The following is a 19,991-nucleotide window of genomic DNA, read 5'->3' as shown; positions in this document are numbered from 1 at the left end:
CTAAGATGGAGGATTGGAGACATACCTTGGAGTCTAAAGGGTTTAAGCTGAGTATGACCAAGACAGAGTACTTAGATTGCAAGTTTAGTGAGACACCTCAGGAGGTTGGCGTGGAAGTTAAGCTTGGTGCCCAAGCTATTCAAAAGAGAAGTAGTTTCAAGTATCTTGGGTCTATCATGCAAGGCAGCGGGGAAATTGACGATGATGTCACACATCGTATTGGGGCAGCGTGGATGAAATGGAGGCTCGCTTCCGGAGTGCTATGCGATAAGAAGGTGCCACCACAACTTAAGGGCAAATTCTACAAAGTGGTGGTTAGACCGGCTATGTTGTATGGGGCAGAGTGTTGGCCAGTTAAGATCTCTCACATTCAAAAGATGAAAGTTGCCGAGATGAGAATGTTGAGATGGATGTGTGGTCACACCAAGAGCGACAGGATTAGAAATGAGGCTATTCGGGACAAGGTAGGAGTGGCCTCGGTGGAAGACAAGATGCGGGAAATGCGACTGAGATGGTTTGGGCATGTGAAGAGGAGAGACACAGATGACCCAGTGAGAAGGTGTGAGAGGTTGGCCATGGATGGCTACAGAAGAGGTAGGGGTAGGCCGAAGAAGTATTGGGGAGAGGTGATTAGACAGGACATGGCTCAGTTACAGCTTACCGAGGACATGACCTTAGATAGGAGGCTGTGGAGGACCCACATTAGGGTAGAAGGCTAGTACATAGTCTCGTTATTCTTCCCTATTCATAGGCGCACTAGCACATTACAATTCCTTGTACTCTCATTTCTGCTATTTCTGTTACTATTTATTGCTTTCAGTACTTTTGATTACTCTATTTTATCTGTGATGCCTTCGTGATTTATTTTTCTATAGCGCTTTGAATTTTTTTAACTTTATCTGACCCCCTTTTCCGCTTTTTTTTTTGAGCCGAGGGTCTCTCGGAAACAGCCGTCCTACCTTGGTAGGAGTAAGGTCTGCGTACAATCTACCCTCCCCAGACCCCACGTTGTGGGATTTCACTGGGTTGTTGTTGTTGTTGTTGTTGTTGTTGATTATTTCCATTTGCAGCCACACTTGCTACTAATTCATTCATCACATTTCCAAGGACTGATAAGAACCTTTGTGGTTCACTTACATTTTGTGTATTCCAAAAAACTAATCTCATCGCGTTACCCAAAGGTTGATCTGAGTAACGTATCAGGCAATCGTCAACCCAAAGGACAGCCACTTTTCCATTCCGACAATAACTTTCCGATGTTACATCTTGTACATCTTTTGTAGTTGTTGACACACAACTTTGACAAACGTCAGGGGAAACGTCTCCCCTGCATAAAAACATGCCATAAGCTATATCGGACCCCGTGTTACCAGATGTGGTGTTGTAAAATCCGTTAGGCCTCGAAGAATTCGAGGACAGGGATGATAAAAGGGCTTTGAGATTGAAGCTATAAGTGCTGTTGGCAGTATAAGTACTTGTGTTTGGGCAGAAAACTTGGCAATTAATAACTTGGAAAAAGAAAATTAGTATACAACATAACAAAATTTTGTAGTAGTTCAGCATCATGTTATGTTAAAATCTTCTTCTTCTTTTTTTTGGTTATTTAACAGAGTGATATGTGAAGATATAGTATTGACAAAGTTGAAAGAGTACTAAGAAGACTTGCTTATGCTTTATGTGGCTGCTGATGTTTTGTTGTGAAGTAATGGCTGTAGTTTGGTCAAAAGACATTCAATTTTGGCTTCAACTGTCAAATAATAATCACTCATTGAGAGTAGGCACTTTAACTTGATCTAAAATGACAATTAAATACTTCAACTTATCCCTACTATATTTCGTGGAAATCCGATATTGACTTAACACATAAATTTTAGAGTTGTATAAATGATTATTTTGTAAGTCGAAATGTTCAACTGATAGAGTGGAGACCAGTTGGTGTGTCTAGATGTGCATACTCAAAATTTGAGTGTTTAGTTATCAGTTGAAATCAAGTTAAAATATAGTATTATACCTTTAAAAAAGTTTTTTTTATTTTGTTACAAATGATTTATTTTTTCAAAAATACTTTTAGAAAGTAGCAATTTATATCAGACTAATCAATTTTAAAAGCATATTTATTATATTAGAGCAATAATTTATCTTTTTTGCCATCATTCCTACTCTCATAGTCAAGTTTCAAACAGTTCAAAGAAAAAAAAATCCACATTTACATTTATTGAGCGGTCTTTTCTACTTTTTTTTGTTTGTCTCATTTAAAATTGATTGGAATTCTTCAGTCTGATCTAGTAATTAAGAAAGGTTTCCAAAATATTTTGAGTGATAAGTTATTTTTTTCCGGCTTTTAAAAAATAACTTATACTTCTTTCAAAAGCATTTATTTTTTAGCAAAAGCTTATCATTTTTCTAGAATAAGCATTTTTGACTTTGCAAAAATTTGGACAAATCTGTCATATAAATTTGAACTTTGTGGCCGGGTTTTGCATTTTGTGATCTCGAGTGCTAGTAACTCGATTATGTATTTAATTTTTTATATATTTATTAAATTTCTTAATACGAAATTAATTTAGATGGAAATTACAATTTTAATATTGAATCTATATCTTAAAGACTACATCCATGCGTACGTATTGATGATGACGAGTGAAATTAATTGGAACTTCCTTTGTTCTTTTCTACAACTTAGTCAAATTTTAGCATTAAATTCCTACGGCCCACATCTTCAATAATTAATAGGAAAAATTACGCGGTATGATAAATTTTTCTACTATATTATGCGGTATGAATATAGTTTAAAATAATTACGACTCGCAGAAAAAATATTTACTCAGTATGGTAAATTTTGTTGCCAGATATACAAAATAGATGTATATCATATATCATTATATAATTTTTCTTATAAATATATATATATACAATTGGACAGATATACATATACAATTCGTCTCTCTCCTCTCTCCTCTCTCCTCTCTCCTCCCTCTCTCGATCTCGCTTGCCTCTCTCCTCCTCTCTCTCAATCTCGCTTGCTAGATATACAAATACATATGTATATCCGTTACATATGTACAATTTTTTGACAAATATACATATACAATTCGATAGATATACATATAAAATTCGCATCTCGCTCGCCTCTCTCCTCCATCTCTCAATCTTGCTTGACAGATATACAAATACATATGCATACCAGTGTTTATATATTTCGGTATACAAATAATTTGTGGGTGTAGCGATTGTATAATTCGCTACAGCTTTTGTATGATTCGCTACATCATTTGTATAATGACAAAATTTATGTTTGTCATTATAAGTAATTAGAAAAACTATACCATATAGAATAATTATACTTAAAGGGTTTGCCATATGTGAAAATTCCCCAAATTAATATTCACACATTTTAGCATTAAATTCCCACGGCCCACATCTTCAATAATTAATATTCACACCTTGACTTTTACCATATAATCCTCCCTCCGTCCAACAATATTTATCCACTATTAATTTTACATAATTTTTAAGAAATTATAAATAGAAGGATAATTTTATCATATCACCTTTTAAATATAATAAATACAATTTCTTGAAAAATATAATAAGAAAATGACTACTAATTACTAATAAGGGTAAATTAAGAACTAAGTTAAAATCATTTCTTAATTTCATAAATTGGATAAGTATTGTTAGACATCTATTTTTAGTATAGTGAACAAGTATAGATGGACGGAAGGAATGGTAGAAAAAAAGAAATGAAAGAAAATTTAAAAGAAAAAAAAGAATGAAAGAATTTTTTGAAAAATTACCTTTTTTTGTTTAAGCATTTTGGTATGCGAAATATAATGACGATCCGACTAATCTAGTTTCATGACGTGTGGGGTTCTAGAAGGAGGAAAATGGTATGTATTATAACATATCTTAACTATGGATTATTTCATGATAATTTAAATAGGAAAAGGAACAACTGCTAGTTGAGGAGTGTGGTAATATATAGATGGTGATAGTTCATGTATGAATTAAAGAACAACTGATAGTTAGAATGTGAAATTTACGAAAAAATAATAATTCAGATATGTTTTTTACTATTAACTCTAATTTTTTTTATACTTAAATCTTCTTTTTTCTAAACCCTCCAAAATGTGGTCTTTTGGTAGGTTGGAAATATTAATGAAACTTTTAATTGTACACGTCTGAATCAATTCCAAATTTCAAGTCACTCTTTTAATTGTACCCGTCTGAATCAATTCCAAATTTCAAGTTACTAATCAAATTAGTCCATTCAATTGCCAAGTTAATTAAGGACATCAAATTTAATTCCACAAGGCGTATTTCCTCTTTGATAAAAATATTTGCTTTCTTTCCTTTCTATCTTATGAATTCAATATAGAATTTGTTTCCATTGGTCAAGATCTTCAAATATCATTATCATTATCATTATTAAAATAGGCATCTTTAGTGAAATAGGTAAAATTTCATTCATGATACCTTTTTTGAACCTAAGGATTGTTCTAGAGTTTCAACTTCTACGGGTTAAATCCTCATGTACTGCAATTCAAACAAGCCTTGTTATAAATTAGTTCAAACTCTAGGAACAAGCCTTGTTATAAATTAGTTCAAACTCTAGGATAATTTATTCTCTCAACTCTCAAAAAGTCATTTGAAGACTATCATTACTCCATCATTATTTCATCTCGGCGATACTCACTAAAAGAACATACAAAAGTCACCCAATACAAATGCTCTCTAACAATTTTTTTAATCATAGTTTACCTTTATCGTAAGACCATCGGTCCTCAACCACATATACGTATCATTGTAAATGATTTATTAGAAGCTAACTATTGTATACCTAGGTTTTTTTTCTTAAAGCATTAGGAGGTTTATATGGACCTCTTCAATTGGCATTAATGATTTGAGAAGGGATGAGGAGTTGTATCGGTGGAATTAATTCTAGCGGAAGTGAATAATTAACTTGATGGTACAATTGATTATTGTTTGAGTTCTATTTGGGATGATTTTAGATTTGAGCTTGGTTAATATGTACTTAGAGATAGAGACTTCACTATTAGAGGTCCGAGTGTTGAAGAATATGATGTTGGCTCATCAAATCAATGATCTCCTTTCTCAAAATTCAGTAGCAAACTTAAAGCATTTCTCATAATTCAAGAGTACATTTAATATTTTTTTCTTGCAAATTTTTTTACGTGTTGTAAGGTTATTGTCATTAGTAAATACTTAATAGGATATATTTGGATCAGTCTTTTAACAACAGAGGTATGTTTGACTTAATCTATTAATAAAGGACAAATTTAGATCATTTCGCAAAATTTAGGGGCGAATTTGAAACTTTTTCCAAACCACTTTAAAAGTGATTGTGTCTGTTTAATAATTTTTAGAAAATTATAAATTATTCTAGGAAAAAACTGGCTAACTTAATAAACATTTCTACCATAAATACTAATTCATTATATAGTTTGAAATAATTATAAATTGTCTCACTAAGTAATAGTTTCATATCAGATATTCCACTTCTTCAAATTTTAAGTCAGATACATGTATCAAAGATGCTAGATACATGTATTTTTCATATCAAATACATAGGGAGAGAGGCGAGATAGAAGAGAGGCGAGTGAGAAAATCAGTATATCTCATATATATGTGAATCACACTAGATAAATGTATTTTTGATATCGGATACTTTCTGAAATACAGATACATCGAGAGAGAGGCGTGTAAGAGAGGAAAAGAGGCGAGACAAGACAGGCGAACGAGAGTTAACATATCTCAAATGAATGTGAATCACGCTTTATACAACATCAACAACAATAACATACCCAATAAAATCCCACAAGTGGAGCCTGAGAAGAGTAGAATGTACACATAACTTACCACTATCCATATAGGTAGAGAGGTTGTTACCCTCGGCTCAGATGCAGCAATTCTAGATACAAAGAAGAAAATATTGCAATAATCAAACACACAATACACAACATACTAGGATAGAGGATTGAAAACGATAATGATGAATGTAAAAAATAAGAACTACAGTAATATAACTAGTACAATAAAAAACATCAACCACCCTACATTACCTATTAACCTTCTACCATAATATGTGTCCTCTACACCATTCTATCAAAGGTCATGTCCTCGGTAATCTGAAGGTGAGTCATATCTTGTCTTATCACCTCTCCTCAATACTTTTTCGATCGATCTCTATCTCTCTTCATACCCTCTATTACCAACCTCTCGCACCTCCACACTGGTGCATCCACATATCTCCTCTTCACATGATCAACGGATGCATATACATTAAGCAAATTACACCTAAGTTAATCCATATGTATCGAATATAAGCAAGATACATATATCTAAGTCCGCCATATACATGTATCTGACAAAATAAATATAGTATAGATAATTTCAAAAACTAAAGTGAAGACACGTAATTAGACCCTAAACTAATAAGATTTGTATCATTTACTCATTATTCCACAAGTTTTTTGTAATAATAATCCAAGCCCAAAACCATTTACATTCAATTTGAATAGTTATTACTAGATAGAGGTGTGCAAAAACAGAATCGATCGATAAATCAAACCGAAAAAAATGCTACTGATTTATTGTTATTGGATTAACGATTATTTAATGGTTTTATAAAAAATAATTATTGAGTTATCGGTTCAATATTGATTTTTTAATATTGGGTTATTGGATAAACCGATAACCCATTAAAACTATAATAATTTACTATTTTAATATTTACTCATATACAAATATCAAATAAAAAATATAAATATAAATATATAATCACTATTCATACTTCACACTATTTCACAATTTACATTGTATTTACTCCTTATTCTTTGTCGCTTTAGGTTCACAAAGTCAAAAATTTAAAACCTAAAGAACTAAGAACGACGGCTACGGTTTGCAAATTGCAACGACGATAGCAAGGGTTAAGCGATGACTAGGGTTGTGAATTGTGAGTTTGATTTCTCTCTTTTTTACTTCTCTTCTTCTCCTTTTTCAAATTTCTCCTCTTCTCCGTACCCACTTTCTCCAAAAATTTGACTTCGCTGGTAAATTTGACTTTGCTGGTAAATAATTATGAGTTTATTTTATCCTAATTGGGGTTAAATCTGATGAGCATTTGAATATTTTCCTTAAGAAACTCCTTTTCCTTTTTTAGTAGTGTTCAAAATTTTCGAAAATTGTTGGAGAAGTTGTATAGTTGTTTTGAAAACATTTTCTTATTAATTAAACCGAAAACCCAACCGTTAAAGATAAAAAACCAATAAACCGAAATCAATAACAAATATCTTATTGATTTGATTATCTGTTTAGCATATTTAAAAATCGTAAATCGATAAATCGAACTAATAATACTTAAAATCGAACCAAACCAAATGGATTAATACACACTCCTAAAGGCCATTTGAATTAGCTTATAAGTTAATTAATAATAAATCAATCCAAACAGACTACTGATTATTACAATTATTTCATAATTCATCATATTATATAGTATAACTTTCCGAACGCCTATAAACAAGTGTTATTGCAAAATTGTGACTTGCTTCGATTAATACAAACTTGTTTGCCGGCGGATTAAGAGTAAACCCATCATTAGCTCTTTACTTATGGCTTTTCGCCTAAAAAGATTAGCTTCTATTCGAACACTTTCCTCTATATCAAGAATGGTTGAAAATTTGTTAGCCCCAAGACTCGAATCAGCAACTACTTCTTCCAATTGTTTATCTAGAGACCAAAGAGCTTCAAATCACAGTTCTACTCAGCCGGGTAAGTCTATTGGTTATATCTTGTTTTACTCGAGCATTTTTTGCGCAGCTCAGGTGTTTGTGAAAATGCCACAAATACTGTTTTGCTTGTTTTTAGTGTAGCTATTGCCAGTTTTAATTTTTCTTATTGGTTGAATATTTAAGCAGTTCAGGTGTTTGTGAAAATGCCACTAAGACTGTGGTCTGTGTTACTTGTTGTTTTCCCTCATTTTACCTTGTTTGGTGATCTTTAATTGTCCAACATGTTTGTAAAATCATGGAAAGGGAAGGGAAAAGATTTTGGTCAATTATGGGAGAAAGTCATCTTTCTTTGTAAAAATCTAAGCTTTTAATTTGTGGTCTCCATCCCATTTTATTAGACGCACTTTTAATTATCGCATGGTGTTTATGAAAGAAAAAAAGCTAATTTTTTTGAAACTTGTTTCTAAAACAAGTCATATACATTGGCGGGTCAGAATTTTCAATAAGGGTTCAAAATCGAAAGAAGTAAATACTGGAGTTGAAGGGGTTCAACATCTACATATAAACATAAAAAGTAATTTTTAACCATGTATAAATAGTATAATTTTCCATTGGAGGGGTTCAGATGAACCCCTAATCATAAGCTGGCTCCGCCTCTGGTCATATATTGTGGCTATAAATATATCTCATTATGGGTAAAATAGGAATTTAAAAGCTAAAATGTGTATTAAATATAGAAAGGTATACAATTTTCTAGGACAAACTAAAAAGGAAGTTTATCCTTTAACCAATACTTAGACATTGTTGTTAGGCTTTTTCCTACCGAGAAATATCATCAGAGCACTTTCTTATAACAAAAAAGAAAAGTTTTTTTTTCAAAAGAAATTGTTTTCCATTGAGAAGATATTCTCCATATCAAAGAAATCCCTTAGTGTTGGTTGTGGAAAAAATTTAGTGTATAAATAGTATGTTGATACGACTTTTGTTTTGTTTCCTTTGCGGCTTGAAAAGATATGTTGTGTTCTGAGTTTTCTTTGATGCTTTATCACTTAAGGTTATTTTACTTTCAAGATGACCATGACTATCCATTAGGTACCAAAGTTCATTTCGAATGTGCTTTGAATTCAAGACTTGAGAATGGTGGTGTGGATGACCAACAAGATTACCAGAGATGGAGCAATGGGGGTGGAACTTTTCACAAGTCGGCTCGCATTGATCCCTCGGCCTTTGTAGAAGTTGGCGCTGTGGTACATTCAGAATGTGCAGTGGGTGCAGATTGTCACATTGGCTCCGGAGCAGTCATTGGACCTACTGTCACAATAGGCCAATCAACGAAAATAGGGTACAACATCTTGTCTATCTTGAAGACTTTGTTATTTGACTTCATTTCGATGGGATATCTCTAGTAGGTAGCAAGAAGGCTTAGGTCTAAATATTGAATTGAAATAAGTCATGTCTTGCTCAGCCTAATAAATAGAGCTGAGGTATAGTTAAAGACATTTGTTATTTGGTTTCAGTTGGCAAAATAATATCATCCTTCCTAGAAAATCTCATTAGGCTTTTTTTTCATGATAATATTCAATGCTATCAATTACCTGAGCTTAAACCTTTCTTTTCAATTAGTTAGGATGTTTGAGTTTAGTGCTGGATTCTCCTAGAGAAAGAAACTCAACTGTTTAGAATTGAAAAAAGATGGGTGGAATTCAGTAGAGGGGAGACAAAAGTAAGATAAAAAAAAAGTTATTGAAATGCAAGATGATCCATTTACTTTCTCGGCTCTTGGCAGTCTCACGTGGACATGTTTTTATAGCTTGATTTCTATTTTGCACCATTTCTTACAAATGACTTTTGGTCTATGAATTATCCACAAGTTATCTTCAGTTACAATGTTGCGTTGGCTAATTGCATGATTGGTGACTTTTGCGTTATCAACAGCGGGGTCTGCATCGGTCAAGATGGTAAGGCTGAATCTTACGTGAAATTTTCTTTTTCAGTTTGTCAAAAAGAAACCAAGACTATTCCCTTTCCTGGTACATGTCGGGTTACTGTCACTGACCTACTTTTTATTTTACATATTACTGCTAGTGTCAGAATTTAAATAAAAAGCTCTTTTCTTGTAGCAGGTTTTGGATTCTTTATAGATGAGCAAGGAAATATGGTGAAAAAGCCTCAAGTTAGTCAAATACTATTTTTCTAAGAGATATAACTGCTACTTGTGATCATTATACTCATATGTTTTACATGCACATGTGCTTTATTAGAATTTTAATGAAAACAACTTAAATATTCTTTATTTTTATGTTATTTGGTGTTATATTTTAGAAAGATATTTCACACACGTAGTGTCAACTTTGTACTTGATTTTCAACCTTATTGTTATCTTAGCCTGTCATTTCATCTCTACTCAACATTTGTCTGTTCATATTACTTCTAAGTTGTCCTTCCTCATTTTCGTATTTTTGGTCCTTTAAAATATTAGAATTAGAAGCTGATCCCAAGGGATTTCTGATGTAGATTATAGTTATTTGGACTTGATTCTCTAATCAGAAAAAAATGTCCTGGAGTTTGGTCCATGATCATTTGTGCTAATGGCTCATTGTTTGTGCTGAAGCTCAGTAAGCACTTGAGCGTAACTTTGTTGTTTGAATTATGCTCAAGCTTGACCTTTCGATGAAATCAGGCCCGACTGAGCTTGAGCTAAAAGTAGTTGGTCTAAACCTAGATTTGATTTCATTGTTTGATGCCGGATAAACTACCTATAATTTTTTTTTAAAATAAGTTGATAACAGATCAATTATGTAAGCTTATCCTGAATGCCTTTTCATTTACTTGAAGTTTTATGAGCTACATCTTTTTGTAATTTTCCAAGCTTATTAATCTTTTGTTTTACCATTATCTGCAGACCCTGAAGGCGAGAATAGAAAACCATGTAGAAATAGGTGCGAATACATGTATCGATAGGGGCAGGTGAGTTTGATGCTGTTTTTGAATTCTTTGTTGCGGTTTAATTCGTTTCCAAATAAATCCCCTGTCTGAATGTTTCTGAGCTTAAACATAAATGCCACATCATTCGGGGCCATGCAGTTGGAGGGATACAGTAGTTGGAGAACACACAAAGATAGATAATTTAGTTCAGGTACTTTCCTACTTCTGAAGTTACGAAAAAATTCTTGGTTTAGAGACGGTTCTTATGATCTGCAATACAGATAGGTCACAATGTAGTGATTGGGAGAAGCTGCCTCATTTGTGGACAAGTCGGGGTTGCAGGATCAGTGACGTATGTTATCTTTTTTAACCCTGCTTTGATAAAGAATGGAAGTAAAACTTCTTTTTGAATTTGATCAGCAATTTTATTTTAACTTTCTAGTTCAGTAAACTTTTAGCTTTCAGGAATATACATTTGTCCTCTTTTTTTTTGGATTAATCTAAACATCTATCCTTTTGTTTTCTTAGCATAGGTGACTATGTAACTTTAGGAGGAAGAGTTGGGATCCGTGATCATGTAAACATTGCCTCGAAGGTATAATTTCCTATTTAACTGATGATCTATTCCTTGACTAGCACCATTTAGGTGGCATTGTATGTGAAATGATTACTCCATAACATACATGTAATTATGTTTGATAGATTTCTCGCATTGTTGGATATTATATTGCGTCGGACAAAATTGAAATGCAAGAACACTTTACTTCCAAGCAAAGAAGAGATCATATGTTACCACTTACCACTCTATGCATTACAAGTTCTATTTGGCAATGCTCTAGCTTGACATTATCATGTTAATTCATTGCCTAGTACTGATCTGTATGTACAAAGTAAAGAAGCCAAAAATGTCACGAATGAGTTAATTGTCACAACTAAACGAAAGTTGCATTTTTGTGTACCTGTTCTCTTACCTCAAGTTCGTCCTCCTTTTCCCTATGTGTCTTGAGCTAACTGATATCAGAGGATAAAAGATAAGAAATTGGAGTAAACCACATGTGTAACATTCTATGGTCATACAACTTGTTTTTGTTTGTTTGATGCTGCTGCTTATTGTACTCTAACCTTCTTCTAGCATAAATCAGAATCAGAATGTTATTTTGCTTTTTCCGAAAAAGAACCAAAATGTTATTGTACATTCTATGATGATTATGGAATTCCTGTCGCATGTTGTCTGTTCATGAAGTCAGTAGATCTCTATGTTTCTACTGCCAATGCCATAATTCTTACTACCACTTAACCGTTTGTCTGTCCCAGTTTACGTGCCTCTCACTCAGTATAAAGGATACTTTTCAATAGGTTTGAGATATAGGAATTTTGAGGAAAAAACTCCATATAGCTTTTGAGATACCAACATTAAAAAATAATTAGTATGTAAGGGAAAGGTTTTGTCAAAGATAGCAGATACCATTTTGTGAGAAAACAAAAAGTAAAACAAGGCAATCTTTTTGTAGCGATGGTGGAATTCTATTCTATTAAAAGGATATTACTTTATTTTATTGTAAAGCTTTTCTAAGACATTGCGGGATGCTGTGAGTGATAAAGGATTTCAACTTGTTAGTTTATCATGAATTTGGATACTAAATTTCTCACTGCATACTACCTACTTTTTCTGTTGATTATGAACATTCTATGCTGCTTTTCGGAAGATATTAAGTATAGTATGTATACATAATTAATGATGAAACTAAATAATAGCATTTTGATGCTACAGGTTAGGTTAGCAGCTAATAGCTGCGTGACCAAGGATATTACTGAGCCTGGAGATTATGGTGGCTTTCCTGCTGTAAGGACTCTACCGTTGTTCATGGTGTCATCTAGTCTCTTCCGAAAAAATTCTGAACTTGTTTCTTATGATTCTTTGACAATTCCTGTGGCTAACTGCAGATTCCTATACGTGATTGGCGAAGACAAATTGCTAAACATCGTCAAACGTTGAGGTAAGAATTCTGCTTGAATTTCAACCCTATACAGTAACCCGTGATTTGAACATTTATTCGATATGCATGTCATTTGATGTGCACCCTCCCACCCGATGGGACCATCTGAGGAACTATTGATTATTTTGATCATATTTAATGCGGAGCATACGTTATCTTGGACATAGATCTCCTTTGAAAGAAAAAAACATATGTTTTATAAACATTTATTATGCATCTATCGACAGGTAATTTCATATCTTTAAATTAGTCTTAATGCTGCACACCCAATGTTAATTAACTGGGCTATTTAGGATTTGTCAATAGCTTCTGGCATATTCTCAATGTCAGTTAACTATTGTTTAGTACCTCGCTGAGATTATCAAAGAGAAGAACTAGAAAATCGATACATACACTTTGAGCTTCTGTTTAAGGCCTTGTTGCTTGTAAAAGCATAATATCTTTTAGTGTTCCTTGGCTGTTGTCTACTCTGCTATTTATCATCTGTTTGTTAAAGAAGCATATATATATATATATATATATATATATATCAGTTGGTTCGACAGAGTTTTTTAGTTCAGAATTAATGCACTCTAATTTTGTAGTCGAATACAAGCCTAAAAATGAAAAATCAATAAGAATAGGACAACGAGGGTCTATTGGAAACAATCTCTCTACCTTCGAAGGGTCTATTGGAATCAGTAAGGTCTGCGTAGACATTATCCTAATTAGATCCCATTTGTGGGATTACACTGGGTATGTTATTGTTGTAATAAGAATAGGAAAACAAATGGAAAATATCATAAATAAATGTTCCCCTTCTCAAATCATCAATAGAAATAAAAAGAACATCTCTTATCCCTATAAACAGGCAACAGCATGCCATCTTGTCCTAGTCCGGCGGGACAATTAGCATGTAGCCTATGATGTTTACTGTTCCACGACGAAATCTTAAATCTTATAGTCGCTGCTAATTCAAGACGAAAAATCACTGGCCCCCTCGATCGATCATGCAGTATTTGCTTCCATTGTGACTCTGTCAATGTCAATGATGAACCACTAAGCGTACTAGCAAACAGGGTGCTATTCTTAGGCTGTTGATAGAATGGTGTCGACACTTGGTACCCTCCAACGCTCTTTTCTCGATAATACACTGTCACTTGATTTGCATCATAGTAAATTCCAATACCTTGATTTGAATTCCTTGCTGTAACTTTGAAGTTTATTTGTGCATTTTCAGGTCCACCATCACCACCTCCGTGGCCTAAAGCAGGAACAGAGAAGTCGTTGAGGAAAATATGTGGACGATGAGGACGAAGACTTAGCCATAAAATGAATGTGATGAGTCCAACAATGGCAAGAAGGCCTAAGAATATAGAACATATGAGCTTTGATACTCTTGTGGTTAAACTATCTTTAACCCTGTGGGCATAGTAGCTAGCACTATGGTGTCGCCTTACAGGGTGATCTTGATCGCGGCGATTAACTGGTAATTCTGGCTTAGAATGCTGCATTCTTTTTAGTTTTTTTCAAGTGAATATGGAATCGAGGTTGATCATGAGTAGTTTTAGAGTAGAATGATTATATATGCAAATCTTTGGAATGTCATAGTATTGTTGAGAACTTTTTAGGAGAGAAAAGAATAAAGAAGAACTGGTTATGTGATCTTGGTATATAATTAATATACTTTTTTGCGAAGTAGTGTTATTGGATTCTTGATGTTGGGGACAAGTATACTTTGTTCTGTACACAAGTTTATTCCTTCTCATATAGAATGAACTTGTCAAATATGACAAGATGGGTTGCTAAGGTGGTAAACACTTTTCACCCTAAACTCTAAAGTTGTATGTTTTAGTCATTGAATGAGAGCTCCTATGGAGGGGTTGATAAAAAAAACTTGTTGAATATATATTGTCTTTTTCTCTTTTTGTGTGATATAATTTGTCTTTTTCTCTTTTGTGGGAGTTTTTGACTGAATAGGATTACCACCACCAACCCCCTAAACAATTAACCATTTTGCAAGTTTCATACCTAAACATTCTCTCTTTTTTTGCTCCCCCTTTCTCCCTTTTCATTTATTTTTATATTATTAAAAAATTTCACTAACATAACACATCTCTCTCCTAAATTTTAATTCCTCAAAATTCCCATACCTTTCATTTTCACAACCCCAAAGATTTATGGGTATAACAACATATTTAGTGTAATTTTATAAGTGAGATTTGAAAAGAGTAGAGTATACATAGATCATACTCCTACTTTATAAAAATAGAGATTATTTTTTATAAGACCTTCGGCTCAAGTAAAATATCTCAAATATTTAATGTGTAAGTTTATGTTGAGATTAGTTATGTTGAGATTAATTATCTTTGTATTATTTTTTATTGACTATTTCATTTGTTGTATTAAAAATAATATGCATTGCATAATTTCTAAGAAGTTATTTATTTATAAAAATATCCTCCACCTTATTTGGTAGAAAAAAAAGGTTCGAGGGACTTCAGGGGTATTTTTGTCATTTAAAGAAAATTTGTGGGTCAGAATATCCTTGTTAATCATCGAAATTCACTCGGCATAAGTTTAGAGAACTTTTGTCTCGTCTGGCATAAGTTTCATAGGAATTAAATTATTTTACACAAATTGTGTGATACTTAATTCGTTTGATATAAGTTAGAGAACTTTTCCTTGCTCGACAAAAGTTCTATATGAATGAAGATCTGTATTTTACGAAATAATTGTGGGTTCTGAAACTGATGTTTTGCCTTAATCAATATAAGTTTTGTAGAAACTAAGTTATGTCTTTTACGACACAATTTTTGGGTTCTGAACTGAATTTTGCCTTTATCCTCATGAATTTTATAGGAATTAAGCGACATAAAAGGCATAACTTATATTATATTATGATACGAAAATATAAACTTATGCTGAAAGAAAATATTTTGTTATTTCAGTGTTAGAGATATTTCCGTTCACTTAATTTTTTACTGTGTCGAAGGACAAAATTGAAAGATTATCAAATTTCTGGGCAAAAATTGAAAACATCCTAAAAGAAGGCATTTGTGTGATATATATATATATATATATATATATTATTTTTCCTATTTTATATTTAATGAGTTGGACTTGAAGCTTGGGCACGGGCTAGATCGGACATTATTTTATTTTTCATATTTATTTTTATGACAAATTTGAATCTATAAATTTTGAATTTAAGTTTAAAATGTAACTTGATCTCATTTCATATTTATGTCTTCCAATTTTGGATGTGCACAAGTAGACACTTAAACTTGTATAAAATTAAACAAGTAGACACATGTATCCTATGTTGCACAATACATGTAAGATGCCACGTATGATACAAAATTGTCATGTAGGACGAATGTGTCTATTTGTTCAAGTTTTGGATAGTTAAAGTGCTTACTTGTGCACTAGTAAAGTTATAGATTATAGTTACTAACCGAAATCAAATTAAATGCCATATTTATGTATTATGTCATTCAAATAATATATACCTTTTCGTAATGGTCTTATTTTTTTATAAACTATGTTATTACCCATGAGGTGACTATTTCATTCTACAACAACATTTTGACCGGTGAAGTCAAAAATTTTAGTAAGGAAGTACAAAGTCTGAAAAAATAGTCACATGAAATATTCGAAAGGGTTCAACATCTATTATATATATATATAAAAAATTATTTTAATCATATATAAATAATATAAATTTTCGCCGAAGACAATTTAAATGAATCCTGACCGTAAGATGACTCCGCCCCTACTTATTTGTATCCTTTATAAAATATACTAAGACAATATTTCTTTTAAGGACAATGAATTTATTCACGCCTCGAAAATTTATTTTTAATCATATTAAAACATGGAAGAAGTTCCAAAACCAGAGCCATCAATCCCATAACACTCAAAAGTACAAAATACAACCATCTCCATCTATGACTTGCTTCTATCTTCTCAATTCCTTGAAATATATTTACAATTGTTAGGATTAACAATACATAACCTAAAATATTATGGTATATCACCCAATATTTCCTGTATACATTTTCTTCATCTGGCTGCAAATATACCGCCAAAACCTAAAAATGAATATTCATCACACAAATGTTATGGCATATTTAAAATTATAATAAGTTTTAAAAACACTACTTAAAATATAAAAATCAGCGAGCGGTAGACAAATTTTATAGCTAATTAAACAACAACAAATGTCACTAATTCTATTTAGCGACTCATGAGCAACAAATTATCAAAAAAATATGTTGCCAACGAACTATTTTGCGACATATTAGCAACGAAATCGTAGCGAAGTCCAATTTTTTTAAAATGAAGTCTTACAACTGCACAAATGTTATGGTATATTTAAGATTATAAATTTTAGAAATCTTTCTTTATTTCTTAAACTTGCTATCGAGTCAAATTAAACTACATATGCGTGTATAGATTCTTGAAACTAATTTTAAGTTGAATATATCTATACAAATATATTTAATAGAAGTAGAGGTTGTGCAACATAGATAAACAATATAAGAAATGTGTGCATCTACATATACCATATCTTAAACTCAAAGTATATACACATGTATATTTGTAACAAAAAACACAAGTTGTATATACCTAAATATTAAATGGTACATGATCAACTAGCTTGCTATAACTTTACATTCTGAATCCGTTTCTCTAAAAATTAAAGTAAATCAAATCAATGAGTATTTGTGTCTTACTTGGATAGTAGTGAAAGTGAAGATTATGGTCCCAATAATTCCATGAGTACTTATCATGGTGTGTTGATCTTTGGGTGAATTTCTGATCATTGACATGCCAAGAACCCATCCAATTGTGCCCAAAATGAACCCTGCTACTTTTGATTGTACATGAAGAGAGTACCAATCCTCACATTTTAATGGAAGTCTTTTGTAATATCTTGCAATTATTACACCTATAGGCAAGAGGATTCCCCATCCAAAAATGTTTACAACCCCATGTGCCTACCATAAGATATAAGAAATGAGATTATTAATTGTGATATAGGATGTGTTTGGTACGACGGAAAATATTTTTCAGAAAAATAAGTAATATTCTACTTAATTTCTTGTGTTTGATGTATATATAAGTAGAAAATTAATTATTCCAAAGACATTTGTATATATCTAAGGATTGTTTTAGACCACAAGTTTCAAAAATCTTTTTTATAAACACCGTGTCAAGTCAGACGGTACCACACAAAATGAAACAGAGGAGGAAGTATTAACTTAAGATCGTTATAAAAATTAATAAACTTCAAATCCTGAATTCTGCTCTAATAGTACCTATGGGGGTGGTGGGGTATGGTTAAGAGACAATCAATGTGTACACTACTTACATAAAATCATGCAATTGGTATAGTGGTAATACCATAAAGATTGAATCTCGACCCTCCAGATTCAAATCTTGAATCCGCTTCTGTAGAAAGAGAAAAATAAAAAGATACGAAAAACGAGGTTCTTACAATTCTAAGTCCAGGATGATGACGTTCATGTACTGCAGGTCTAAAATTCCATGACTTGAAATCTGTAGTTACTTGTGTATTATTTGATCTATCAAGAGATTTGTGATGATGCATCTGGTGGCCACCATGGGATTGAAGCTTTTCATGAACAAAAATAACCCTTCTTTTTATCAAATTGGTACATAAAGAAGAATTAGAGTGGACATTTGTTAACTCTAACAAAAAAATCATAGTACCAAGAATTATGAAACTCATGCTAATAATTATAATAATATTGTGCATATGGAATTGTATGTACAATAAAGTAAAGTCCAGGACATGAAAACAATTAACTTGTATTTATAACTTCCACAAATCTAACTTTTAGTATCTTCTTTTTAATTACTGTCCATTTTTACTTTTTACTTTTTGACATATCAAGAAAGACAATTATTTTTTTTCAAATATTTTATTTTTAGTATTAAATACTATTCTCCAAATCATTTTTCAAGATCTGATATTAAACATCAATTAACAGAGATAATAAGGTAAAACACCTATATCAATAATTATTTTCTTAATGGATGTATCAAGTTAAATAGTGACAAGTAAAAATGAACGAAGAAAATATCTTTTTATGATTATACACGTTAAAATTGTGAAATTTGATACTCCCTTCCATCTCAATTTATGTGCTATTGCTTGAATATGTATCGATTTATTATTTTTTTTTTTTGAATTTGAGGCTTAAAATAAGTTATAAACATCTATGTAACTATATATTATATCACTTCTAAAAAAAATTGGATTTAGCTACGGACAAATTTTGTAGCTAAACAACAATATCCGTTGCTAATCCTACTAAGTGGCGAGTTAGCGATAGATTTTTGTTAGCTATGAGCAAAATAGTGACAGACCAAAGATGAAGTTTGTAGCTAAATGCAGTGTTTTTTAGTAGTGTAAGATGAAGAGTAAATTAATAAGTTAAAATTTTATTTTTTTAAATAAATATGTTTTTTTTTATATTTATAAACTTTTTTAAAAAAAGTGTGTCACCTAATGCGATACTTTTTTTTATATTCTTTGCTTATGACACTAGACTTAAATCTGTCAAAAAAACTTTAAACCTGATTTTATTCTAAACTTCAGCATCTTTCTGTCATTTTCTACCCCACTTTTCAGGATCTATGGACTAAAGTCATCATTTAAGTCAGATATAATATATAAAAAGACATTTAAATTTAATTTTAGCTAATAATTAGATACTTTAATTTTAAAAGTGTATATTTAGATATTTTAATTTGATCTCAATCAACAATTAAGTAATGCAACTCGTCTTCATTGTGTCTGGTAGATACTCAACACTAACATGAAATATAAATTTTTTGGAGGTGTTTAAATGATCATTCTATAAGTTAGAGTATTCTACTGACACGTTGGAAATGAGTTGATGTATCTTTATCTGTATAATCAAAATTAAAATATTTATTTATCAGTTAAGATATATATATATATATATATATATATATATATATATATATTATGCCCTTTTAACTTAATAGTATCACAATCTATTATAACAAATTTAAGGCCAATTGTTATTTGTGGCATTATGCCAACCATTCTAGGTTGCAACATAACTTTGACGTTTTTTTTAGTAAGAAATGCTTGTAAAGTCATGGGAAAACGTGTAAAATTAAAGTTGTTTGGACATTATGTATGTTAAATGAAATTTATACATTGGTTGTAAATGGATTGTTCAAATATTCTCAAAAGATGCAAGGTTAAGCTATATTTCCATTAATAGCTAGTTAGCTTCAAATGGATTCTTTTCTCCCTAATAATGACTTGTTT

At 31.8% G+C, this 19,991-nt stretch overlaps 3 protein-coding genes and 1 pseudogene across 3 annotated transcripts; 1 reads left to right on the top strand and 3 right to left on the bottom strand.

Moving 5' to 3' along the window:
- Positions 1–987: 987 nt before the first annotated feature.
- On the bottom strand, positions 988–1,746 carry LOC129894074 (putative cysteine-rich receptor-like protein kinase 9). The gene has a single exon (XM_055969583.1). The coding sequence runs from the start codon at positions 1,564–1,566 to the stop codon at positions 988–990; it is 579 nt and encodes a 192-aa protein (XP_055825558.1). The 5' UTR covers positions 1,567–1,746.
- A 5,763-nt stretch (positions 1,747–7,509) lies between these two features.
- LOC129894072 (probable UDP-3-O-acylglucosamine N-acyltransferase 2, mitochondrial) lies at positions 7,510–14,024 on the top strand. Its single transcript, XM_055969581.1, has 11 exons — positions 7,510–7,794; positions 8,847–9,096; positions 9,636–9,712; positions 9,878–9,927; positions 10,657–10,721; positions 10,839–10,890; positions 10,961–11,031; positions 11,208–11,274; positions 12,451–12,522; positions 12,624–12,676; positions 13,896–14,024. Exons 1-11 carry the CDS (start codon positions 7,635–7,637, stop codon positions 13,921–13,923), a joined length of 945 nt encoding a protein of 314 aa, XP_055825556.1. The 5' UTR covers positions 7,510–7,634; the 3' UTR covers positions 13,924–14,024.
- LOC129894073 (NDR1/HIN1-like protein 26) lies at positions 13,201–14,511 on the bottom strand. The gene has a single exon (XM_055969582.1). The coding sequence runs from the start codon at positions 14,167–14,169 to the stop codon at positions 13,486–13,488; it is 684 nt and encodes a 227-aa protein (XP_055825557.1). The 5' UTR covers positions 14,170–14,511; the 3' UTR covers positions 13,201–13,485.
- A 1,921-nt stretch (positions 14,512–16,432) lies between these two features.
- Positions 16,433–18,478, bottom strand: LOC129896208 (cytochrome b561 and DOMON domain-containing protein At5g35735-like; annotated as a pseudogene).
- Between the last annotated feature and the right edge of the window lie 1,513 nt (positions 18,479–19,991).

Source organism: Solanum dulcamara, chromosome 7, assembly GCF_947179165.1.
Source record: "Solanum dulcamara chromosome 7, daSolDulc1.2, whole genome shotgun sequence".
In the NCBI taxonomy this organism is placed as follows: Eukaryota; Viridiplantae; Streptophyta; class Magnoliopsida; order Solanales; family Solanaceae; genus Solanum; species Solanum dulcamara.
This window is presented reverse-complemented; position numbering and strand designations above follow the sequence as displayed.

What these genes read in the sequence shown, in the direction of transcription:
- LOC129894074 (XM_055969583.1), bottom strand. Translation starts at nt 1,566, where the DNA reads ATGATGCTGAACTACTACAAAATTTTGTTATGTTGTATACTAATTTTC.
- LOC129894072 (XM_055969581.1), top strand. Translation starts at nt 7,635, where the DNA reads ATGGCTTTTCGCCTAAAAAGATTAGCTTCTATTCGAACACTTTCCTCT. An exon ending in ACATGTATCGATAGGGGCAG is followed by an intron (nt 10,722 to 10,838) that starts GTGAGTTTGATG and finishes GGGGCCATGCAG; the next exon opens with TTGGAGGGATACAGTAGTTG. An exon ending in ATTATGGTGGCTTTCCTGCT is followed by an intron (nt 12,523 to 12,623) that starts GTAAGGACTCTA and finishes GGCTAACTGCAG; the next exon opens with ATTCCTATACGTGATTGGCG.
- LOC129894073 (XM_055969582.1), bottom strand. Translation starts at nt 14,169, where the DNA reads ATGCAGCATTCTAAGCCAGAATTACCAGTTAATCGCCGCGATCAAGAT.